General features: G+C 35.6%; 1 protein-coding gene across 1 annotated transcript in view; it reads right to left on the reverse strand.

Moving 5' to 3' along the window:
- EGFR (epidermal growth factor receptor) overlaps positions 1–25,215 on the reverse strand; it is a 65,633-nt gene extending 40,418 nt beyond the window's left edge. Inside the window, exons 1-12 of the mRNA XM_044676358.1 lie at positions 25,120–25,215; positions 23,799–23,982; positions 22,298–22,432; positions 19,344–19,412; positions 17,662–17,780; positions 16,467–16,608; positions 14,506–14,622; positions 11,555–11,681; positions 11,386–11,459; positions 9,705–9,795; positions 5,595–5,794; positions 4,364–4,496 (exon numbers count right to left, since the gene is read on the reverse strand). Of these exons, the coding sequence (XP_044532293.1) occupies positions 4,364–4,496; positions 5,595–5,794; positions 9,705–9,795; positions 11,386–11,459; positions 11,555–11,681; positions 14,506–14,622; positions 16,467–16,608; positions 17,662–17,780; positions 19,344–19,412; positions 22,298–22,432; positions 23,799–23,982; positions 25,120–25,200 (1,472 nt within the window). The 5' untranslated portion in view covers positions 25,201–25,215. The remainder of the gene's footprint in view (positions 1–4,363; positions 4,497–5,594; positions 5,795–9,704; positions 9,796–11,385; positions 11,460–11,554; positions 11,682–14,505; positions 14,623–16,466; positions 16,609–17,661; positions 17,781–19,343; positions 19,413–22,297; positions 22,433–23,798; positions 23,983–25,119) is intronic.
- Between the last annotated feature and the right edge of the window lie 2,194 nt (positions 25,216–27,409).

Consider the following 27,409-nt stretch of genomic DNA (forward strand, 5'->3'; position numbering starts at 1 on the left):
ACATGTAAATTTGGCACAGATGGTTCAGATTGTAAGGAAGCACTTTCATTTGAGGCAACTGGAATTCATTAAATCAAATCCCCTCATGATTTGACACTCAAATTCATCTCTTCTTTTGTTGTAGGCAAATGGTGAAGGAAATTTTCTTGCAAAGGAACCAGTTACTGAATGGTAAATTGTTATATATTAATATAAAATCCTCTTGTTAGGCTACCATAAATGCTATGCAATTAGCCTCAGTTACCATGATTCCTTAATAAGAATTGTATGCTGGAAGTATTTATACTTCCCAATGCGGTTGTGCAAATATTCCTTCCTTGATGTTAGCACCTAACAATATAATAATTTAGGGGGCAGCTGGGTAGCTGGGTAGCTCAGTGGATTGAGAGTCAGGCCTAGAGACAGGAGGTCCTAGGTTCAAATATGGCCTCAGACACTTCCCAGCTGTGTGACCCTGGGCAAGTCACTTGACTCCCATTGCCTACCCTTACCACTCTTCTACCTTGAAGTAAATACACAATATTGATTCCAAGATGGACAGTAAAGGATTAAAAAAATTTTTTTTAAATTATATATATATATATATATATATATATATATATACATACACTAATTGAACATAGTTGTCTCTGCAAGGGTAATAATCCCAATGGTGAAAAACTCATCTTGGTTTTTGGGGTATGATTCAGGATATGAAAGATCAACTTAATTACATTATATCCAGATTAGAAGAAATCTGGGAGAAAAAGATTAGAGCTTCTACCTTCTTATATTTCCTGCCTTCTCCAATATTTTATACCATCTTCTTGAACTCTGTGTTTATATCCATCCAGTTATGCTTCTAGCCTCCTGTTTTCCCAATTTTAACTTGAAAATGGCCCCTGGGATTTCCAACTAGATTAATCCAAAAGGTGTTAAATATTATGATGTTTAGTCAGTTCCAAAGTTCCCACAGTATTAGTGTGTTCTGTAGGCATGTTTTGCTTCCATTCAAATGGATAATGAAATGAGTTATTCTGACTCAGGGTTGCATTGTTACTTTTCTCAGGATTTTCTAAACAGCCAGAATGAGAATTTGTATGAAGGCCACTTGGGGATGATGTGAAATCTTTGGGAAAGTCTATTAAATCTGAAATGCATGCATGGCTTTGGTCCTGACTGGCTCTAAATGCTTACTTATTGCCTTCTCATAGCTGAGATCAACATCAACATTAATCTGACTTCTCAAGGAAATTCAGATGGTCCTGAATGAAGACTAGAAGATATAGATATAGCAACAGGGATTCTAAAGCCTTATTCTGTAGTCTACTCTAATATTTAAATCTCATTGGGGTGAAAATAATTGTCAAGTTTTTTTTTTTCAATGTTGGGGTAGAAGTGGTGATGTTCTACCTCCCACTATGGAAACTCCACTGAAAGAAATTCTTAACTCTTAAAGAATAATATGAGCATCTGAAAAATAAGGTAATTCTCCCATGTTCATATGGCTGTTCTGTGTCAAAGTCAGGATTTAATGCCCTGTCTTCCTGACTAAAACTAGACTATGGTTCACTCCATTATGATGATTCTCTTTAGACAGCTGAAGCATAACTATTCAGAAGATAATAACTGAAGTTCTCCATTTCTGCTATGCTCTTCAGTTGCTATGTGACATCAGAAAAGCCACATCACCTCCCGGTGAACTTCTTTCCTCATCTATAAGATAAAAGAATGGGCCTAGATCCTCTTAGGTCCCTTCTTATTTTATAGCCTAAAAGTTCATTTTTTTTTGGCCAAGTGAAGAATTATGATTTTAAAGTGCAGTAAGAGATTTAGAGTCAATATGTTTAAAAAAATTCCAAAAGATAATAGAATGCCAAAGATAGAGGGGATTTTACTTATAGACTATGTGGTCCAAATTCCTCATTTTATTGAGGAGAGAACTGGTGCACAGAAAAGGGAAATAACAAGGGATGCTAAAGTTGTAATGAGTTGGAAATGGAAGTTAAAAATAACATAAAATTTTCCTTTCCTCAGATAGCTTGCACAAAGACTTGCCTAAAAAAATGATTTTTGTGTATGTGTATGTGTAGACCTAAGACTAAGAATAATGGAGGAGGGAGGTACACTCTCCTTCTTGTCAGACCAAGGTCCCACAAAGAAATACCCAACACATAAATCTGGCTACCAAACTCTCACCATTACAACTTTCAAGGCAAATTTCTTAAATCCAGATGAAGTGACATATTTCATTATTTTTTCTTAAGACCCTTATCTTCTGTCTTAGAATCAATACTATAATTTGTTCTAAGGCAGAAGAGTTAGGAAATGGGGGTTAAGTGACTTGCCTAGAGTCACACAGCTAGGAAACATCTGAGGACAGAATTGAAACCACGACTTCTCACGTCCAGGTATGGTTCTCTATCTACTGAGCTCCCTAGCTGCCCTGCATTGATTGATTTTGCAGAAAACTCAACCCCAAATTTATATAGTTTTCAATTGTACAGTAATGATTAAATTAAACAGCTGTTTTGGTGGTCAACAAACATGTACCCAGAAAGTTGATGTCCACGGACTGTAAACCCCACTTTCCCAAGCTTTGGTTCAAATTTGGAAGTGGGGAATTACATTTGAGAAGGTTATGATGAAACAAAAATCAGAAGTTTAAAAGAAGCAGGACTTGAGAAATAATGAATGGAAAGCAGATCCTAGATCCCTAGAAGGGGGAAATGGAATATCCTGAAAGTTGAAGCCAATGCCTGAAGAATTCATCTTCTTCAGAAGACTGACTAAGTGGGGAAACATGATCCTGTGGTATTTGCAGAACATTTTGTATTGGATCTCAAGTATTTACCAAGGAGTCTTGGGTCAGGATAAATAACTCTTAGCATGAAGAAATAAATAAAGATGATACTATATGTGACTGAGATTCTATAAGATGTCAATTCTTCAAGGCACAGGGAAAACCCAGGGTTTTACCAACAGGGAACATAAGCTTTCCCAATTTTGATTTCGTAAGCCAAGGGTGGCAATAGAGAATGTGCTGAGATCAAAGATAGTTCTCAACATTTGTTATAGCACTTTACACTTTACAAGAGTGTTTTCCCATACGTGTATCTTCTCATTTGATCCTTACAACAAGCACAAGAAGTAACTGGAGGAGGATAAATAAAGAGGAAATCCAATCCCACTCAACTACTTGGACTTGTTTTAGGTTGGATTATAATGAGTGTAAACCTGCCATCCTCAGGAGAATAATAATTTTTAAGACCCTTCTATTTCTATGGTGCTTTAAGGTTCACAAATACCTTTGTTGTTAAGAGCCTTGAGGTTAATCCCAAGGGGGTGATAGGTCTTGATAGGATACACCTGAGGTTACATGTTTGTGCCCCAAACTGAAGTGGTAGTAAGGAACGAAGAATTCAGTGCCTTGTCTGGTCACCCACGAACACAAATATGCATAAATTGCATTTACATGTGTAGACAAGGGCTACCCAGAATCATCTGCATGGTATGATTTTTTTTTTTTTTTAAAGAATGGATTGTTTTGGTAAGACGCTTAATTCTTCAGTTATTGGGACTAAACTCAGATAACTGTGGAAGGGTGATACCAGAGGCTCTATTTATCAGTTCTTAGAAATATTGGAAATAATTTATAAATTAGTAATGCAAATGGATACACCCACTTGGGTTCCTAACTTTGTAACATTTACAGTTCTCCAAGTGTTGGCGGCATCGAGAGGCAATGGGTTCACTGGAAGTCTTTGGGATGGAGTACATGATTATTAGGTAGGAATGTAGAGTAGATCCCTTTTTGTAGGATGGTTTAGGCTCAGATAAGGTCCCTTCGTAAACCCCAAATCCTACATAAATGCTGTTTATTGTTATTGTTATTATTATATATTGCAAGGTAGCAGAGTGTAACAGGAAGAGGACTATCTCAGAAGATGCATTTAAACTCTAACCCTGACAGTTTGGTAGCTATGTGAATGTGGGTAAAGAAGCAATAAAATTTAATGCTTAGGGCTTCAAAAATCAGGAAAACCTAAACTTGGTCTGCCTGTGTGACCACCGGCAAGTCATTTAACCACACTAACAATGTGCCTACTTTGGTGGAGGTGGTTTCTCTACCAGCAATTCACCACAGGGAAGAAATGACAGATAAAGACAGAAAGGAGCCTAGAATATGCACTACAGACCTCAATAATGAGTTGCTTTGAGAAAAGTACCTTGATGTATGACCTAAACGGGCTATTATTTTATGGGAAAGTCATGAACTCCTGAGATTTCCTGAATACTAGTAGAAAATAAATAACTATGAACCTGCAAAGTGAATATTTCCCTTGTTGGTCATAATAGAGAAATCCAAAGAAAAATGTCTCACCCTTCCAGAATGTTGCATTTCTCAACACATTTCTTGTGACGACTCACATGGCGACAGGACAAGCAGTGGCTTGGCTTTGGACCCCAGCAGCCATCAGATGAGCATAACTCATGACAGACATGACCCAGAACACCTGAGGAAGATAAAGGAAATTTCAAGGTTTCTTGAAGAATCTGCAAAAGAGATCATTCAGAGGGGCTGAAACACCCTAGTTCCTTTAGGACATGAATCCTATGGTCTCTGTGTTGTGTTGTTGTCTCTGTGTTGATTTCATGAAATCTCATAGTTGGGAAGGATCTTAGAGTTAATCCATTTAGCCCAAAATATCTCTGATGCCTAATTGGGCAAGTTCCTCAAAACTTCTTGTACCTCAGTCTCCTGTTTTTTTTTTTTTAATGAGGGTATTATATTAAATGTCTTCTGAAGTCCCTTCTAACTTTTGCTTTATGATTTTATGTTCTTAAACACCTGACCAAAAATTTCCAATAAGTGGACATCTAGTCTCGTCTTGTAGGAATTCAGTAAGGAAATTCACTCTCTCCAAAGGCAGTATGTTCTACGTTTTGACAATTCTGATGATTAATAATAACTACCATTAACAGCTACTATACTAGGCACAGTGCTAAGTGCTTTACAAATAGTTTTTCATTTACTCCTCACAACAACTCTGGGAAACAGGTGTTCAAGTTATTATTCCCATTTTACAGTTGAGGAAACTGAGCCAGATTCTTATACCTAAAAGAAGAACAATAATCATAAACTTATGGGAGTATTTTAGGATGGAAAATAGACTAATGTATAGAAATGACTTCATTTATATCTTTAATTTGAATGCCGATTATTTTCATCACTCTGAAAACTGATCATTTGATAAACTCAACTGAGATAAGAATTAAGAAAAATAATTCTAGTCCAGATCATGTAAATGGATTGGATAAACCAGTGATCATGGATTTCCTGATTTCTTTCATTCTTACTTAAAGCCTGAAGGATGATTGGGGCATCTAAGCAAGGACATTAGGTTTGTCTGAATCATAACCAATAAACCTTACCAATATACAAAAGGTTTCCCCCCTCAGAGGATAAAGAGTTACCTTCATATATGAACAACATCCTTGAGTAGCAATGATTGAAGCCTTCTAGCAAAGGGAAGCCCACCAAGACAGACCATCCCACTTGGGCCAATTCAGTTTTTCCCTAGAAGTAGTCAGAGCAAAAGGTGTTCACTTACGGCACTCTTTTTCATCTTTGTTGTTGGTGATTTTGGCTTTCTGACTTTTTGTTCCAAACAACTTGGTCCAGTTTATTGTGTTTGCATAGCAGAGTCTTCTGTTTTTGGAAATGATGACATCACCATCACTGATTTCCTTAAGGGAGCGTAAGCCCAAGGAAGTTATGTTCACATCAACAACAGCAAGAGAAAACTGGCCACTGGATTGGAGAGAGAGCAGAAATAACATTTTGACATATAATAATAAATCAGTTATATTTATTCAAGGAGTTCATTCATTTTTATAGAGAATTAATTATTCTACCAGAAATTTTCTGTATTTAATTTTCATTTCTTATAACCCTAAGAAATAATAGAATAGGCAATCACCTAAGAAAAGGAAATTTTAAAAAGAACCATAGCATTAAAGAGGACTATCTTGGTTTTCAGGGTGACCCTCTCCACCCCCAGTTTTTCAAACACAGCAGTGAGAACTAGACTGTTGGAAGGCATATACTGTGACTTTTGGAGACTGTAGGAAATTGTCATTTTCTACAACAGCTTTGAAAGGTATCAATTTCTTTGTCTAGAAAAGTCAGAATTTTCTGCTCTTTTATAATCTAAATAAAAACCATTTGTTAGCTCTACCTGGAGGTTAGTGATTGGGCTGGTTAGATGCCAGTGAATTTTGACCGTAGGTAAATTTTCTCTTTACTACTATTATTTCTTGAACCCTTACCTTCTTCTCAGAATCAAAAGTAGGTATAATAAGAGTTAGGAATTGGGGTTAAGTGACTTGATCAGGGACACACACCTAGGAAGTGTTTGAGACTAGATTTGAATCTCTCTAAAGTTAGACTTTTATCCATTGAGGTACCTAGTTGCTCCTGTAAAGTTTCTCGTTAGTGAGTTTTCACAACCTTTCCTTTTCTATGATGTTCTCTCCTTGGCTCTGATTGCCTATCCTGAAAATATTCTTGCCCGTACTTGAAAAATAGTTTATTCATTACAAAGGTCTTAGCTGATAAAGGCTTGATTGATGACCCATCCCAAAAGACCTAGAATTTTTCTGTAAAAGAGATAAGAAATAATAAAAGAGATAATATCTCTGGAGAGAAAAGGTTGGAATAATATATGAGAGAGCTGATAATTTTGTATAGTGATTGCTGACCATACTGCTCCCAAGAGGCACTAATTAGGTGATTGCCTATTCTATTATTCCTTATAAGAAATAAAAATTGAATAGAGAAAATTTCTGGTAGAATAAATAATTCTCTATAAAAACTTATGACCTCCTTGAATAAAATTGCCACCTTATATAGATTAGACTAAGCACTGGAGGATCTGATCATGATTGTGGGAGGGTAATTTCACCATCAAGATTTATTCTTATTTTATTTTGAATGATATGTCAGTGATTAGAAAGAATAAGACATAATGATGTCCTCTTCAGTCAGAAGAGACATTAGAGAACAATCTCACTATTTTGTGGAAAATCCATAATCTCAGAGAAGTAAAATGATGTGTTCAGAAGTATACTTAGCAAATCTATTTTTGAGATTCTCTAAGGCAGAGGTTCTTAACCTAGTGGGTAGGGATAGATTTCAAGGGGTGAACTTGGAAGGGAATTTGTTTCGTCTTACTTCACTAAACTCTCTTTCTATCATGAATGTAGGCAAAACATTCAGAAAAGGGATCCTCGAGCTCCTTTACCAAAGGGACCTATGACACACAAAAAAGTTTAAGAACCCCTGATCTAAGGAATGTTCCAATTAGTTAAAGAGTTATTAAAAATGCTCAAAAATCCTGAAACTAAAATGAACTTTGGTTTTCTTCAAGTAAAAAAAAATGTTATTAGGAATGAAGAGGAGAAAGTTAATCAGTGCCAAACCAAAAGAAATAAGCAATCGTCCCTACCCAAATCATAAGAAATTTGTGGGGGAAAGCATCAGCTAAATTGTATTAAACTGTCTTATAGACTCTGGAGATTCTCCCTCATTGGATATCTTCGAGAAAAGGCCAGAAAATCATTTGTTGGGTATGTTGCAGCAGGAGTTCTTCCCATGAGAGATGGGATAGATGGCTACTGGAGCCCCTTCTAAGATAATGTCTATTATTCTTCTATTAATGATGTCATTAAAAAAGGCAGGTCTAAATTCCCTTCTTGGTATGGCAATTGGACTTTTATGTAATAATGAATTCTTGTCTAATACACTAGGTTTGTTTCATTCAGCAATATGAAAGTAACCAGGCAGGTATGTACTTTTATCAGGAATTGGGCAAAAAAATCATGTTGATCTTTCAGGTTATGCCAGGGGTTTAAGTGAAAAGGTTCGAGAAGGTAGCTTAAAGGGTCCTTCCTGAGAAGGCACCTTCTCTCACATGCACCATGAATGTGTTGAAGAGCTCTCTCAAAGTGCCACTCTCTTGGAGGTCTAACAAGGAGCAGTAAAACAATAACATCCTGAGACTGCTTGGCCACGCTGACTGCTAACGTCAGCAGCAACTATCCTGGGAAAGGAGGGTTGTTCTGATTTTCTCATGAGCAAATTTTTCTGTGTATCAATACTATGCCACCAACCACATCATTTTGGTCAAAAACTGTTTCATGGGATCTAGGCTTCCTTCCACAGATTCTAATATCAGCAGAGTGGCGACGGCTATTCAGCAAATTCAGAATTCAGTAAATTCATGGTTTTAGGAAATAATGTTTTAGCAAATCCAAAATCCTAGCCCTATTATCTTTCAGCATATCCCCCCCCCATTCATTCATTCAATTCATTTTTTTCATTTGACAAGCATTTATTAAATGCCAAAGATATGCCAAGCATTGTCCTAGGCACTGAGGACCCCAAAGTATGTAAAATACAAAATTGTTGGATGCGTCATTTGAAATCACTGAATGCAAAATATGGAAAGCTATTGGCAAGAAGCAAAGCCTTGGGTTCCTTGGAGATGAGGTGCCCATAGCCCAAGTACAAGCAGGTGGGTTGCTCCAGATCTAAGGTCTCTGGTGTTATAGAAGCTGGTTCCCCAAAAATAGGACAGTCCAAATTAATGGCTCCACATAGTCTGCTGTCCATAAATTGAGTGTCCTGAGTTTGTCCCATTTCCAATCAGTTGCAAAGACTTCAAGCACAGTCTGGCATCAGACCTCTGGGGAGCGGTCCTGGCAAAGAGCCACACAGACAGACTGTTGGGATGTGAGAGGATCTATTGTTCCCAAGGAATATAGCCAGGGGCTTATCACCTACGAAGGTACTTTGGAGCTAGAGGAACATTAGTTGGCTAAGAACTTTGTCCTCACTTAAATCATTCTATACCTTCCAGGCTTGGCTTAGGTGCCACCTACTACTGAAGATCTTTCCTAATCCATCCAGTTATTGGTGCTTTCTCCACCCAGCAGAAATAACTTATAACAGATTTTCTATTTATTTATCTGGTTCATATTGTATACCCTGAATTGAAGGTCTACTCCTTAGGGCAAGATCTTTTTTTTTTTTTTTGGTTGACTGGTTGGTTTTTTTATATTTCCAGTGCCTAACATGATGTCTTCAATATATTGGGTGCTTAATAAATGCTTATTGCATTAAATAAATCGAATAAATTCCAACAAACAGAAAATAGACTAACCAGTAGGTATGACTGTTTTGTAATCTGAAAGAGATAGTTTTTGCATATACCAGATTCAAATTTCCTTGGTTATTGTTTAGTGATAAATATAGAGAGAATATGATTAGAAATCAAATTATGCAAAACAGCTCTAATTATCAGTGATTGAAATATGAAATGTCTTAGCAAAACAGTTCCTAAGCCCTTTCCCTACACCCTGCCATATTGAATATATTGATTATAAAGTAATTTCTGTTATACAGTTCAAAGTTGGTAATGTCAGTAACGTGCTATATATTATAAACTGGTCAGATTTTACTCCCAAAGCCAATGGCAATTTCCTGGATAATTCAAGTAGATTCTAAATACCCAGTTTCACTTAAATTATATGACTAATTTCCATTGCCCTCTCTTTGCTGGACTCCTAAAAAGCTGGTTTCTGGAATGGAAAAGGTTTATTCCTACTTCTTACTGACATAGATTGCTGCATATCTATGGTTAGGGCTTCCAGCTACTTACTGCTGCTTTGTTCTGCCTCGTATAATTTCCAGATGTTCAAAAGCATGGAGGTCAGTCATGTTTTCAGGCCAAGACTGAATCAGCAAAAATCCTAAAAGTCAAAATGTTTATAAGATCATAAATTTAGAGTTAGCTAAAGCAGACCCCAAGGGAAAAAAACCCAAACATACCATATTCCCACAAACTTGCATTAACAATATAGAAGACAGAGATGATGATGAATTGGCTATGCATTTAAAAAATTGAAAAAGATTATATTAAAAAATTAGAGAAGAAATAGACAAATTAGAAACAAAAATAGAAATGAAATATAAAATGAAATGCTTGTCATTTGAAAAGAATTTTAAAAATCTGTAAGCCTTGAGTCAATTAAATTAAAAAGAAGAGGGCAGAAAAAATTTTAAATCAATAAAATAGAAAAGACCCTAACAGTCACATAATTTTCATAGAAATAAACCAGTTAAAAGTTGATGTCACACATTTATCTGATTCTAAGGTGACATGAAATTTGCATTTGAGAAATAAATGCAAAATATTGGTTGAGGTCCTTTCATTCTCCCTTTATATGAACAGGGCATGGCTAATGCAAAATTATAACAGCAGATAAAATTTGTCCTACCCCTTTTTCACAGACCCCTGTCCAACTTCTGGGATGGCCTTGTTTACATTGCCCATCAAGGTATACTATACCTTTTTATTATAATACTTGAAAATTATCCTTCACTTCTTCTCCTATATCATAACTTTTATTCCCTTAAGGAAGCTGATTTAATGGATGGACAATGCTATGTTTTGACTTTAGAAAAGTATGGAAAGGGGTAAAAAAAATGTTGAAATAGCTGATAATTTATCCTTTTGGAATCTAATTACAGCATTACTCTGAATGTAATTCTGTTTCAGCTACTGGAATGAGACAGAAACCTATGGAAAAGATTCTAAACTTGGTTCAAGCATGAGAATAACTAGTTTTTTTTTTTAATTTAAGGAAATGAATATTAAATGATGGAATTAAATCTTACTTGAGGGTTGGATTCTGTTTATGAATACAGTCGTCCCTCGCTATATTGGGGTTCACTTATCCCAACTTCACTGTGTCATGGTTTTTAAAAAAAAATCTAATTCTGTATTTTGGAGTTATACTTATCGCAGCATACTATTGGCTGATGGAATGAAAGGTGACCAATCACAGTGCTGTGTTCTGTATCCTGGGCACTGATTGGCTCAGTTGACTGTAGGCTAATCAACAATCAAATTAATTAAATAATTAATTGATGACCTAGTAACTTATTAACTTACAGTCAACTGAGCCAGAGTATGGAAAAGGTTTATAATAGAGTGGGAAGAGTTTATACAGCCTTAATATATATATATATATACATATATATATATATATATATAATATAATGCTGCTCCTTCATGGATCACATCACAGAGGTCTTTGGAATGTAACTCCCACCATAGGTAAGGGATCTCTGTATATTAGATTATTGAATTGCATATCATAAAGATGATATATATATATATACTCATTTCACTATGTGACCTTGGAATTCCTTTGGATCTGTTTCTCATTTATAAAAGGAGGGATTAAAATAAAAAAAATAAAAGGAGAGATTTTTATTAAAAAAACTCTTGATTCCAGCTCTAACAATGCATGATTCTTTGGGATTTTTGTACTAACCTGATATTTCCTTTACGGTTCTGAGAATATTCAGTTCTTTGGGATCCAGAGGTGGAGTATTGGTGAAGGAATCCCTGAAACAAGCATAGAAACTGATCATTCAGCAATCTCAGATCTACCAGCAGAAACACACTTTCTTTATACATGCCCCTGTCCACACACTTCTTACCCTTTAAATGCAACGGGCAAGATATGCAGATCACCGCTGATTATGGTACAGTTCTGGAATTGTTTGATGTTTGTTGCATTGATGGAGAGAACATCTTTCAGTTCACCGATTCCTATTCCATTGCAAACTATGAGAATAGCAGATATGATTATTCAATTCAGGTTTTTAGCATGAATAACTTTACAGGTAAAATTCAAAATCATTTTCTTATATTTTTTTCTGTTGGGTCTGCCTCATTGCTTTTGGTTTGCCATACATGTCAATCAAATGTGAAATAACCCTCATTTAGCTCTGCTATCAGTGGATTCCTGTTCACAACCTTTTACATGTTATTCAAATTGGAGAAAAAATCCATTGATGGGTCATACAAGAGAGATTCAGTTCAACAATCTATTAATTCATTTCAATATTGCAAAATTCATCTGTCAAACATTAATCTTGACTTTTTGTTTCACTTCCAGGTAGGTAATTTTTATTTTATTTTTTTCAATTCAATAAACATTTATTCAGTACCTAGAGAAACAAACAAACAAACAAATAAACACAAAGTAAAATAATAGTCAGGTAGGTAATTTTTGATGTATCTGAAAGCTGAGCATGTCACTAAACTTCCCAATTTGGGTGGGGGGTGTTGTTAAATTCTCCCTTTCCCTCTTCCATTACAACCAGTGAGAAAAGGACATTTGATTAGTATTCCAGATACCACTGTGATGTGGGGCTATTTGTTTTACCTCCTTGGGGAGGTCTCAGTTTCCTCCTTTGTAAAATAAGGAGACAGATTCTATGATAGCTGTCAGTTCAAGGAATTGTTTAGGGTGATGAGTTTCTTTAAGATCTCCCCTTTTGCTCAGTAACAGCAGCTGGTTATTTTGTAGTTTCACAGCAATGGCTCATTCATGCATTCATCAATAAGCATCATAAAGTGGCATTATTTGGCACATGGGATTGAAGGAAGGAATGGAGGGAAGGAAAGTGGGGAGATGGAGGAAGAGAGAGAAAAGAAGGAAGGAAGAAGAAGTGGGAATGGGTAGGATAGGAGAAAGAAGACAGGGGGAAGGAGAGAAGGAGGAAGTAAGAAATGGAGGGAGAAAAGATTTGATTGAGAAGTAGAGGAAGAAATGTGATATTGTGTGTGTGTATATATATATATATATACACCCCAATAAATATAAATACATAAAATATGTACATCTCTATCTATATACATTTATGATTGTGTATATATATGTGTGTGTGTGTGTATGTATATGAAAAAGCCAGAGATAGACATAGAATAAAGTATGTCTGTGTCTACTAGGACATGATGTGGTTGTGATCTGCCTTAGTTTAGTAAAGGTTTGTTTTCAGGACCCCTTTGGCAATTTAGTGAAGCCTACAGACTTTGTCTTAAAATCATGCTTTTAAATTCACAAAATAAATACACCAGATTACAAAAAAAGGCTATATTGAAATATAGTCACCAAAAGATTTCTTAAAAATTCACAGATGCCCTAAAATCTATACACAGATGCATAGGAATTTATGGGCTCCAGGGTGTAGAGAGCACCAGTTAAGTGTCTCAGGCAATTATCTCTTAGAATTATGGAATCATAGATTTAGAATTATAAGGCACCTTGGAAGCAATCAAGTACAACCTTCTTGTTTTACAGACGAGGAAACTGAGTCTGAGAGAGATTAAGTGACTTGTCTAGGATAACACAGCTGTTAAATATTTAAGGCAGGTCTTCTAGGCTTTTATCTGATACTCTAACCACAGTAATACTAAGCTGAGACAAAGAGGTATTTTGTAATGTCTTGGTAGAAGGAATTTTAACACCGAGAAAGGAAAATGGAATATAGATCTCTTGTTAATTTACACGCACACACACACAAACAAATCCCTCCTGCTAGATAATTGGGGAGACAAAAATAGGGGGCCCTCCTGTGGGAAACAGATGTTTCCCACATCTTCTGCATCTTTATTCCAACATTTTCTCCCATGCCCTTGCTACATGCCAGATGGTCCTACATCTCTTCTCATGGCCTTGGGATAGCATCTTAGGATGCACAAGGGACACTGAGTGGAAATAGAGTATTGTGACAAAATGGAAGATGAAGGGGTTATTCAAAACTAAGAGAAAAGACCAGTTCTCATTTTGTTCCTCCTTCCAAATGAAAACCATTGAGAATTGTTCTGCCCTCAAGATTAACTCTTTCTTTTTTTTTTTTTTACTCCCTTAGATAAGGTCCTATTTCCAAATTCTTTTGGGGGTAGGGGAGGTGGTCCAAGGAGGATGCTGCCTGGAGCTTTCCTGAAAGTTCCAGATTTGAAGAATAAAGTTTCTTCCTCCAGTTTATTAAATAACATGCATCAATCAACTTGTGCTACTCTTCTCTCTTCATTTTTCCCAGACTTATCTTCAAGCATTTATCTCAGGCAGTTCTCTATTATTATTTTAATATCAGAAATGAATTTTATACAGATACCTGGCTTTATTAACTAGGTTAGTAATTTCAGACTTTGTCTTTGTATCCCCAGGGCACAGCATAAATACAGAGGAGGCACTTAATAAATACTATATGACTGAATTTAAAAGGCAACAAACTGTGGCACATGAATATGATAGTGCCTTAAGAAATGATGAAAAGGGGCAGCTAGGCTGGCTCAGAGGATAGAGAGCCAGGACTGGAGATGGGACGTCTTGGGTTCAACTGTGGCTTCAGAGACTTCCTAGCTGGGTGACCCTGGGCCAGTCACTTAATGCCAAATACCTACCCCTTACTGCTCTTCTGCCTTGGAACAGATATTTAGTTTTGATTTAAAGATAGAATATAAGGGTTAAAAAAAAAAGAAAAGAAAGAATGAAAAATATTTTTTTTCAAAAAAAATATGGGTAGAGCCTCCAGCGGACCTAGAATAAGGGTCAGGAACAAGAAAAATGCCTCTTTATGACCCCCTGTAACTTTCTTACCTTTACTACATGGACCTTCACATTTTTTACATTTTCGGACGCCATCTTCTTCCACTTCATAGGTATCAGCATTACAGGAACGAACACAGGAACCGTGATCTGTCACCACATAGTTATCTAAGGAAAAGGGGAAGAAAAAATGGTCATGGAACAGAGCTGGTTGTTTCTGGAATGAGTTCAGTAGCTCTCTCTTGTTCCACAGCATTCATGTTACTGAATAGACACAATGCCTTCCCTTGTTATTTACTTCATACATAATACTATAACAAAAAACACATTTAGTTTTTTCACCAGATGAAATGAAAACAAATGATTTAAATAGGAAGTTATGGTAAACAGTCACAGTAGGATGTGTATTCTAGTCATTCTCAACAATTTCAATTATTTAAAATATTATTTAAATATTTTAAATAACTTAAGTAGTATTTAAATTATTTTTTATCTTCAGAATACACATATAAAGCTTGAATACTATATTCATAAAATCTCTAAATCTAAATTATTTGAAATTAGTTCTTTTATAAAATCTTCTTAAATTTGAGATATTATATGTTTTCTAATTTATCTTTTAAACACATAAATTTGTAAAAAGATTATTTCTCACTTAGATATTCCCCCTAGCATTTCATCATGGTGTTTGGGTGATTTCCCCCCCTTGATATCAATGTTCACACAGTGGGATAGAGTGCTAGGCTTGGAGACTAGGAGCCTGAGGTTCAAATCCCTCGTACTCACTGTATGGCCAAAGACAAGTTGCTTCAGCCTTAGTTTCTTCCTTTGTAGGATTAGGACAATCATACTTGTAGCACCTTTTTCATAAGGTTGTTCTGAGACTTGAACTAAGGAATGTAAAGTGCTTTGCAGACTTTAAGATGTCCTTTAAATATTAGTTGTCATGTTCATTAGGAACAAATTTCTTATTTGGCATCTCAGGCTTATAAGGAAGACTGACATGATCCATTCCCTGACTTTTAAAAATTATTCTTTTATTTGGCCTTAACTCATCATGGAGTTTGTATTCTATTAATGTACTCTTTTGTACTCTATTAAATGACATTTAAAAAAATATTGCTTTTAAGAGGTCTTAAGTCCCTGAATTTGCTTATATTATGTCCCCACTGATATAAGATCTTGGATTTTAGTCAACAATCTTTTAGTAGACATGTAGGAGAAATATCTTCTCTTCCTTTTGTATTCCCCCTAGTCTACTGAAAATAGCCTCCTAAATACCTAATCGAAGACTAGAAGCTAAAAGACTGAAGTATCTGTGCATATAATTCATTTTCTTTACCTAAATATTACTTTCTAAGAAAGGAAGGGTCATTGTTTGCTACTAAATTACTGTGAATTGGACTCTTCTCTTAAGTCATTTACATTATCATTTTCATACATGATCCTTTCTCAAGTACCTAAATAAGTTTTATTTTTTAAAATACTTACCTTCTGTCTTAGAATCAATATGAAGTATTGAATTCAAGGCAGAAGAGCAGTAAGGACTAGGCAATGGGGATAAAGTGTCCAGAATCATTCAGCTAGGAAGTGTCTGAGGCTATATTTGAACTCAGGACCTCCAATCTCTAGGCTTGGCTTTCAATCCAATGAGCTACTCAGCTGTCCCCAGTACCAAATAAGTTTTAAACTCTTAGTCACTGGTGGAGAATCATCATCATCATTATTCCCAAGGTCTCTGCCTTTAAAGGGCTGATCTATAGGATGTATAAGGGTGGACTGGATTTCTCTAACATCCTAACTGAAATTTTATGTCAAATTCAGAGTCTTCTTAGTCTTCTTCTGAGTAGCTGCATGATGACAAGCAAGTACATCCTTTATAACCATCAGGGGAATAGCATTGAACCACCTTCCCAAAGAATGGATGAGATAAATGAAAATCATGAAATCCCAGCAAGGAAATCCTGAAAGTTAAGTGACAGCCGTCACTTAAACAGGGCTTTGTGACTTACGTGGGCATTTGCGAACACAGGTAGCTCCAAAGCTGTATTTGCCATCTGGGTTGACGTCCATCTGGTATGTGGTTGGGTTGTATTGCAGGAGAGAGGGGCAATTGTCTTTGCACGTGGCTTCATCTCGAAACTTTCGGCAGACCTATTGGAAGATGGAATACCAATGATAATAAGAGTCTAGGTACAAAGCGCTTTAATATAATATGAAGATGCTTTATTACGGTAAAAGAAAACTAGACCAGTCATAATACTGCTTTTTTTTTTGTTGTTTTCTTTACTGTATCTGGCCTATTTGGAGGATTTATATATTAGGATGTTTAGAAGAACGGCTGATAATTTTTTAATCAAGAAAAAGTATCATGAAACTCATTGATAGTCCATTTCTTTTCAAATTCAAATACACTTGATTTTTCCCAAACCCTATTTAAGGACACATTTTTGGACTTTGTTAGATAATCTCTTCTGGAGAAGGGTCTGTAGGAAAGACCTTAACTTAGAAAATGGAACTCAGAGTGAATACCATGGATCACAGAAATGGAGAGTTTAGAGATCATTTTTTAAAATTTTATTTAAAACTTATTTATTTTTATTTTGAATGTTTTCCCATAGTTAACATGTTTCATGTTCTTTCCCTCTCCCCCAAACCTCACCCCCCCAACTCCCATAGCCAATGCACAATTCTACTGGGTTTTACATGTATTATTGATTAAGACCTAATTCCATATTATTGATAGTTGGTCTAGTCCAATTGATATCTGAAAAGAGTGTCAGCTCTGCAAGGAAAGGTTCTACCACAGAGGAAAACAAACAAAAAAGAGGGTTTTGAGACCTCTCCGTGGGAAAATAATATCGCAACCCAACAGTCATTGGATTCCTTGCGAATCAAGAGGACTTTCTCCACCTCAACCCTTCTAATTGGCTGACTCTGAAGGTTCAATTTCTAAGTAGAGGCATTTTTCAAGGGAATACAGTGCTGGATTTGGCTTTAGGAAGAACAAAATTCAAATCTACATCAGGCAAATTACCTACCTTCTAGTTTCTTCTGTTTCCCATCTGTGAAATGGAGTTACTAACAGGACAGGTTTTGGTGAGAATCAAATGAGATTACATATGTAATGCGGTTTAAAGTACTATGTGCCATATTTTTATATATTGTAGGAATCGAGCCTTTCTAAAGGCTGCAAAAGCTCCTTACCAAGCAGTCACTCTCTCGGGGTCCAGTACAACCCGCTGCACACTGGTTGTGACAACAGTCACTGGGGGAACTACCTCGACACCGTCCTGAGCATTGCTGGGCACAGATGGTTTTTGTCACTGAAAAAGAGCAAAGGTCACAAATGAACCAGATATTCACTAGAATGGGAATTTTTTTTTTTTAAAGATTGTGGCAGTCCTTTCCTAGCTGGATTAGGTGTATCAAAGGTGAAATGGATGTTTACTAAAATGTTTTTTTTCAAACTTTGAGGAGTCCTTTCCCAAGTGGGTTAGGTTCTGGAACAAGTCTCCCAAACTGGTAAGAGCAGCTTGTCCTCACATGCTTTGAGTTTACTTTGCCAGTTGTATTAGAGGTTATGGAACTGAGAAGGGGAAAGGGAGGTGGTGTTGTGCTCCTTGAAACTGGAAGAGGGGTCATTGGACTGAGAGCCAGGGTTAGAGATGGGAGATCTTGGCTTCAAATATGGCCCCAGATACTTCCTAGCTGTGTGACCCTGGGAAAGTCACTTAACTCCAACTGCCTAGTCTTCTACCTAGAAAGTAAGGGTTTTTTTTTTTTTAAAGAAAGGAAAGAAAGTGGGAGAAGATATATTGGTCAGTGCCCTATGGCTTTTAAAGAACTTCAGGAATTAACCTCGGGACCATTTTTTCTTTAAAGGAATACTATTTGTCATCTTCTGACATACTCATTAGTTCCCCTTTGGTAATGAAAACATGAGTTTCTAGTCCAAACTGGTCTTGCCTGGATGATTTCACGAAGACTCAAATGCTTTCTCCTCAGATCACCCCATTGGATCCACTGTTCGGATGAGGATGGCTTTGCTTTAGGTATCATTTATCAAACATGACTTTCCTTCCTTGTATTTATAGTTTATAGGTGTTTATAGGAACTTCACAGTAATTTTCCACTATAAATACTGACATCCCTCTTTGGATTATTATACCTTTTTGATTGACCTGGTCCACTGATGAGACTAGACATTTTTCACTCGTAGGGGGGATTATATAGTAACAGATGGGCTGGGAGATGAGGTGTGGGGTTGTATGGAATTTCTGAAGCAAGAACAGGGTCCAATGGAGGCCAAAGTCTGATTTCCAGCTAATCCTAAATAGCCAGATCCAAAGGCAAGGAGGCCTATTTATTTCTTGAAATGGATTGGTAGGATTGGATTCAGCCTTCAAGATTCAATCAGGTGTGGTTGAAAGTAAGTAAAGCATCCCAAGTACCTAAACAGATTTAAACTTGTCTAAAAAGTGTTCTTCAAAATTTGGTTCTGTTAGTGCAAGATTTTTTGTCACTATCAACACTAATAGTTTGGGTCTTAATTGAGTTTAACTATGAAAAGCTGACCACCAGGCTTAGTGTTTCTTCTAGTTAAATTAGGTGATGTCCCCAGGCTTGGAGCCATTATTAGAAAAATATCCTATATAATTATGTGTCCAATGGGAGAAAAATAATTAAAAGAATAATAATACAGTTAATATAATGTTTTAAGTTTTTACAAAGTTCTTTATATGCATTATCTTCCTTGGGCCTCATGACAACCCTCTAGGAGAAGATAGTGTAGATAATATTATCTTTATCTGGGAAACATTCAGGTTAATTTCTAATCATTTGAAGAAACTAGGTATATATATTAATGTTAAAATCCATATACTTACAAGTCTGGCAATACTGTGGCCCAGGACCCCAACAGCTCCCATTGGGACAACTAGAATCACACTTTTCACCTGAAATTAATCATAAAAAACATCAAAATTCATAATATTCCAGGGTGAGGGATCTGATCAGTTGAAATCGTTTTGTCCATGATTCCCAGCTTATTATAAATTCTGAGATTCCCAAAATGGAAATACAGCAAAAACAAATAATAAAAATAGTTGCATATAAATAAACAAAAGCTCACAGATAAATAAAACCATTAATAACTTTAAGAATCTTAGAATTAGAAAAGCATCTAATTTCCTCATTGTAAAGTAGTAAAAAATTGAAGCCCCAAAATGACTTAAGGTAGAGCTAGACTAGAATCTCTGTCTCCTGACTTCTAGCTGAGGTTTCCTTCCACTACCTTACGTTGCTTTGCTTTACCTGATATTACATGAGCCAACAAGCATTTATTAAGCACCTACTATGTGTCAGAGTACTTAAAGGGATTTCTCCCCAAGATCATGGAAAAAATTTTAAATTTTAAGATTTGCTCTGAAGACATTGGCCATTTTCTGTTGTCTTTTATTTTGTGTCAGTTCCTTGCATGTAGTAGATGCTTAATCAATACTGTTGAGGTGTTGCTTATTTTTTCCTGCTCTTTCAGCTCCTGGTGATAAGTTTGTGTGTGCAGATAATTCATTCTACTTTAAGTGTCCACATTAATCATTTAATTTGATTTCTCTAAATGTAACTGTACAAAAAGTCCCATGTAGTCTGGTATAGTCTGGGTTTTGAGTTTGAATCTTGACCTGTAAAGATAAAAAATTTTTCAGAAGCCAATTTAAGTGATTGCTGAGCAGTCTGAGAAACCCACCAGTGATGAAGTCTGCTAATGGTTTGTGGGACTTTGTTTAGTACCTGAAACTATACTTGTTAGTTACATATGTCATTGTTTAGACATGGATTTAATAGGCAATTTTATTCACTGATTCATATGAATTTCTATGTTATTTATCCATGCATATAATTCTTTTTTTTAATTTTTATTTATTTATTTTTAAAAAACCTTACTTTCCATCTTGGAATCACTACTGTATATTGGTTCCAAGGCAGAAGAGCATAAGGGCTAGGCAATGGGGATTAAGTGACTTGCCCAGGGTCATACACCTAGGAAATGTCTGAGGCCAGATTTTAACCTATGACTTCCCATATCTGGGCCTGACTCACAATCCAATGAGCCACCCAGCCACCCAGCCCCACCCCCTATACATATAATTCTGCAAGTAGTCACTGCACAAAAGCAGAAAAATAATGAAAAACCAGTTCCGTTAAAAAACATTTCAAACTAGTGATTTCGATACAATTTTTGGCAATCATTTAATAAATTCAAAGTCATTTCATTCCTGAAATATTCTTTATTTCTATGGTAAATTAAAAATATCTGTTATTTGTTAAGCAGTTTTTTGTTTTTAATTTTTGTTTTTACCAACGTTGTTAAAAAGAATTTTTGTTTTTTTTTACAGTTTTTGAAATAGCTCATTTCTATAGGGATCAACAATGTAATATTAATTCCCTCATTATTTATTATTATTAACATCAATAATATAATGTTATTATGAATACATTAACATGAAAAATTTTAATAATATATATTAACTCCCTCATGACAGCTCCCCTCGTGTCCACTTGTGCAAATACATATTATATGTATGTATATAAAATTATACAACATATAACATATATATAATGACTTAAGCCTAAGTGATCACTTGGGCATAAATTATGTTCTGTTTCTAATTCTATCATAAAGGAAAAACAACTTACATACTAACAAAGATGCCATGTTATGATTATAGGTATTAATGTAGAAAAAATTGACTGAATCCCAGACTTTGAAAAGAATATTACATTTATTATCTCATTTGCTGACAGGTAACAATAGTTCTATGAAGGCAAAAATAGCTTAGTTCAAACAATCACTTAGAAAATGGAAATGATTCATGAACACATAACTGGTTTTTGAGTTTGGGTCAAAATGAACATTGTGGCCTAAACTTGAAATATGGAGAATATTGAGCACAGCCAGAAATGAACAGCAATGACTAATTTTACTCATTGGACACAAACTACACACATTATGTTGAAATAATAGCATAGAGATTGTACAGTGTGATTCCTTCCCTTTTAGAGAAAACCCAAGAGAGAAAACCTTTTACAATGATGAACCATGGAGCAGAGTTTACAGGGGTTAGTTCTGATAGTTCCTACTTCAGTCCAGAAGAGCCAAAACAATATCAAGAATCAGTAGAGAAAGTGTAACTAATTCAGATTTTTCATTTGGGGAGAAAGAAAAAGGCTTTCTTGGTTGTCTAATCTGATGAATCTGTGGCTCAACAGAGGATAGTTAGAAAGACATTACTTGAGCTATAGTTTAGGGTACTACCATGGACAAATAGCCTTTCCCCCACTCAATCAAATAGTTCCCTAAAAGCCAAAAATTTTTAGGCAAAAGCTATGTATCACATAGCTCATCTAAGACTATACAGTTCTAAGATAAAGGTTTTGGTTTCTTATAAAATGAGTTTTTTTTAGTTATATATTTAGAGGCTGAAGAAACTTTTGGGACTATTAAATTAAGCTCTTCCCCTCATTTCGCAGATGAGAAAACTGAGGTACAAAGAAGTAAAGTGGGTTGGATCATATAATAATGTGCATTGTGCCACTCAAGGGCACCATCTTTTTTTTCATGTAATAATGTATTCACTCTTTCTATCTCTTTTATATTATATCATGTTTCGTCTACCTTGAAAAGTTATTTAACTTTGAAATTATGGAGGTGGAGTGGGCGCATTTATAGAAAAGATTCTGAATGAATATTCTTTTTCTTCTTTTGAGAGCCAGAAGTTTTAATCCTGTCCCAATGAATTGCTAGAATTGGCAGCTGGAATAAAGTTTATAGAATACTTACAACTCTTTGGATGGCTGTTATTGTCTATGGTTATGTTGTTGAAGTAAGCAGAGTTCACAATATCCTTCCACTGGATCGTCTCCATATTACACAAAGATGGGTTATTGTTGAACCGAACACCACCGATAAGGATTTCTATGTATATAAAAGAAAACAACCTTTAATTGTTTTCTAATTAAAATATTTGTGAGGTTTTTTTGGGGGGAAACATCTTCATTTTTAAGAAAGACAAGTCCTATGAGAAAGAATGCTATTCATATCCAGAGAAAGAACTGTGGGAGTAGAAACACAGAAGAAAAACAACTGCTTGATCACATGGGTCGATGGGGATATGATTGGGGATGTAGACTCTAAGCAATCACCCTAATGCAAATATCAATAATATGGAAATAGGTCTTGATCAATGACACATGTAAAACCCAGTGGAATTGCTTGTTGGCTATGAGAGTGGGGTGGGAGGAGGTGAGGGAAGGAACATGAATCATGTAACTATGGAAAAATATACTAAATTAATTAAATGAAATTTTTCAAAAAGAAACAAAAAAGAAAAAAAAACCTCTCCTGGCGGTAAAAGAGAGGAGGTCATGGGGGGACTAGAAAAAATGGTGATAGTTGTTTAACGGGGTAATTGGGATTTAGTTTGACCTGAGATCTGATAAACAGATAGAATTTAGATGATAGGAAGGAAGGAGAGAGGTTTCCTTTGAGTATTGCAGCAGGGAAACACAAAGTAGATTTATTGTGTGAGTATGTGTGTTTGTGTATGTGTGGACAAAAACAGAAATGTCTCTAAGGTAAAAACAAAAGCCATCAATGAAAAGTATAATTTTTTTTTTAAAAGGGAAAAAGGAAGAAAAAGGAATTTCTAGTAAGGTAAGTCAAAGGTAAAGAAGTAGAAATGAACAATGATCTTTTCTATTTTCATTTTTTAAAAAATCTTTCAATATATTATTTTTCCCAACTACATAAAAAATATAACACTAGTGTTCTAAAATTTTGAGTTATGAGTTCTTCCCTTCCCTCCCTACTCCTCTCCATGAAATGGTTAAACATTTTTTGATCAAAATTATACATGTAATACCATAGCCATGACCTTTTCATAGAAAGAGACAGTGAGAAAGTTGGTGAGAATGGAAGGTTTGTGCTGCGGTAGAAAATAAGAGTAGAAATCCACCCTCTCCCCCCACTCCTTTTTTCTAAAACCTCTTAGTTTATGTCTTAAAATCAATACAATAAAAGATGATATCAGTTCCAAGACAGAAGAACGGTAAGGGCTAGGCAATGAGAGTTAAGTGACTTGCTCAGGGTCACACAGCTATGAAGTATCTGAGATCACAATGGAACCCAGGACCTTCTATCTCTATGCTTGACCCTCAATGTACTGATCTGCTCCTGCTCTCTCTTTCTTTTACCTTCTCCTAAGCCTGCTAATTCTCTAGTGGGCAATTTTAAAACTTCCAACATCTTCATGCTCCTAGGACATTCCTGGATAGTGTCTTACCTAGTAGATTCTTCATGGGCAGTTCCCTCACTCCGGTTTTATTCGCATCATAGTTGGAGAGCACAGAAAGAGCATAAAAGTTTTCATACAACACATTTCCTCTGATGACTTGCAGATTTTCCAAAGGGATTTTCTCTACGGCATTGAGTGCAATAAGCACATAGCCAGCAACCTCCTGGATGGTCTGGAGAAATAAAGCAGATGTGTCTTATACATCTCTACATGATTATTTGTCATCAGAGGAGAACAAGATTCCATTCATTCATTCATTCATTCATTCATTCATTCATTCATACATGCAAACATCCATTTACTCAGTAAGCTTTATTAAAGTGCCTACTATGTGCCAATTACAGAAGTCAGAGCCACTGACAACAACATCATCAACAAATATTATCAACTTCTAAAATGCTCCTTTTCTATTTTGGCAGGTAGGATGGAATATGGGGGACAACAATGAATGCAATCCAGGAAAAATACACAGTTATTTTGGGAAAGAGGGAGATAAGGTCCAAGCAGAAAGCAGCATTTAGGTTCAGCCTGGAAGGAAGCTGGGGATTCTCCTGGGTGGAAAGCATGAAGGCTGTCCAGTGAAGGCATGGCAAGCAGCCTAGAAAGGGCATGGAGGCATGGGTGGGACTCATTCTTCATGTTATTACCCTGAAAACCTGTGGAATTAGGGCAATGTGCAAATGCATAAAACAGTATAAAAAAGATAATTGTATTAAAATTTGGCTTATTTGGACTGGCACACTTTATTATTTAGATTAATTTTAACAGATTTTCCTTTATAAAACTGATTAACCATAAAGGAAAGATCTCTTAACCAAGAACCTCCTCCTCCTCCACTCTCCATAAGTCTTCTTGGCTTTGTCATTTAATATGGCAGTTCAACAAATGGAAACTGCCTTTCCCATTTGCTTAAAATGGAATGAAAACTGAAAAACCCAGGGTGAAATGTCCCGCATTTTCCCTGGTACTTCAAACAAAAAAGTTATCCCTCAAACCCCAACCCTCACTTCCATGAAGCTACCATGAACTCTGAAATTACAATTAGAGACAGCTGAAAATATCCCCAGCATTCATACCTCTCTCTATGTGGGTGTTCTGCTTTGGTTTATTTTGAAAACATAAGAGGCATCCAAAGTATGACATAACTACTATTGAACATTTATTTGTCTTGAAATATTAATTCCTGGATCCAAAGTACATTTACTTGAAATTGAACTCTATTACAATCCTATTGTAATACCCAGAAGGTCCATCATTTACCCTATTTTGAGGGTGGGATGAAAAGGACATTCGGCTCTGCCATACTCACCTTGAGGAAGGAAAGGTCATAATTTTTTTGGACGTAGGTAATTTCTAAATTTCCAAGTACCACCTCACAGTTATTGAACATCCTCTGGAGACTCAGGAAGTGGTCCTCAAAAGTACCCAACTGCGTCAGTTTGTTACTTGTTCCTTGGCAAACTGTAGGGAGAGAAGAAGGAAAATGATGCCACATGAACTACTGAGAGTGCATTAGAAATTCAATCTATATTAGAAATTCCTACATATAGAATATGTGGGCAGCACATAAGCTTTAAATATAGAATTTTTGGGAAAGGACGGTCACAGACAAAGATAAGTGCCCTTTACTTAATAACCATAACTAGACCACTCATTGTACTTTTTACACCCAACTGTATTGTTATTGATTCAGGGCATACATCATTGGATTGCTCCATTTCTACAGGAATATTCATTTCATTTGATAGCTGGTCATTTGACTTTCTAAAAATCTTCATATGTTTCTATTGCTTTGATAAAACTATTAAAAAATTAATTTCTTTTTTAAAAGTTGCATGCCCTAACTGTATGATCCTGGGTTTAAATTTGACCTCAGACACTTTTTAGTTGTGTGACCCTGGGCAAGTCATTTAACTCCCATTGCCTAGCCTTTACCACTTTTCTGCTTTGGAACCAATGCCCAGGATTGATTCTATGATGGAAGGTAAAGGCTTTTCAAAATAAATGCAAAATAAAAAGTTGCATGCCTTTTATTGTTTTGTCATTCACTATTTGCTAATACAACATTATCTCCCAGAACCCACCCTTTATAACACAGAAAAATAGTTAAGCAAAACCAATGCATGTAGCAATGGTTTCTGAGAGCTTCTGAGAGTTGGCCATCTCTCTATCAAGCAGAGAGAAGCCTGGTTCTCCTAAGACTTATCACTGCATTTACATGAAATTATGATTAAAGTTCAATTTGAGAGGCATCTTAGAAGGAACCTAGTGTAACCTACTCATTTTACAGATATAGAAACTGAGACCTAGAATATTAATCTAGGTGGCACAGTGGAAGAAGCATCAGATCTGAAGTCAAGAAGATCTGAGTTGAAATCCTGCCTATGACACTTTCTAGCTGTGAGACCATGAGCAAGCCATTTAACTTCTCTTTGCCCCAGTTTCCTCATCTGTAAAATAGAGATAATAATACTACCTATTCCCCAGAGTTGTGATAAGGACCAAATTACATAATAATTGTAAAGTGCTTAGCACAATGCCTGGCACATGATAAGTGCTATATAAATGTTAACTATTATCATTACTAATAATTTAATTATTTATTATTATTTAATTAATAATAGATGTTAGTTATTAAAAATAATTAAACTATTAATATTATGAACATTCTTTTTAGTGCTCTTTCCAATTACAATACTACTTGTCATTTAACAGATTATTCTCTAGTTTCTTTTGATGCTCTGTATCAGTTCAAACAATTCTTCCCATGTTTCTTGGAATTTCTCTAGAATTCCATTTCAGTTTAAAATGACAAGGGAAAGATTATATTCAAAATTATCTCTCTTTACAATCCCACACATGTATGCACATACTCCCCAACCCTTCAAATTCTAAACACAATTCTGCCAAGTGAAGACTGAATTCTCCATGCTTGCAAGCACCCTCTGTGTTTCATTGCTAAGGGCAGCGCAGATAACGATAAAACAATGATCAAAGGACCCTGTTGCTAGAGAGTTTCTGGCATTTTATATATCAATGAACTGGCACTATTAACTGTTCTAGAGTGAAAAGAAATCCATTAAAAACAGTTAAACAATTTGTTTTGCCCATATGATGCCAAGCATCTGGAAAAAGATAGAAATATTTAGTTCATGATCAGATGCTTTTTCTCTATCTTCCCCAGATGTTTCCAAACAGCTGATTAACTTTTTTTTTTCTTATGCAGAAGTTTGGCATCACGGACATGCAACTTGAGAAAACATTGGTCTTTTTTCAAAGGACGATATGTGAAGTTAATAGAAAAAAAGAGACAAGAATCTGCAGTGAGAAGTCTGCAGAGAAATCCTGATTACTTCGTATTTAAAAATATTTAGCTATGACTTGTTCAACTTGTTTTGCTGCACCAAAGCTAGAGTAAGGAGGAGGTGTTATAAAAAGGAGAGGGAACAAAACCAGTCTTAGAATAATCTTCAAGTTATTTTTGACAGAGCTAAAATTAAAATGACTTTTTTTCCCAGTGTCTTAGTGTGTGAGAGTCTGATTTTGAAATAATGTAAATTTATATTTTGGGAAAGTCTTTCTATGTAGTTTGCCTAGAG

This window comes from Gracilinanus agilis, chromosome 1 (assembly GCF_016433145.1).
Source record: "Gracilinanus agilis isolate LMUSP501 chromosome 1, AgileGrace, whole genome shotgun sequence".
In the NCBI taxonomy this organism is placed as follows: domain Eukaryota; kingdom Metazoa; phylum Chordata; class Mammalia; order Didelphimorphia; family Didelphidae; genus Gracilinanus; species Gracilinanus agilis.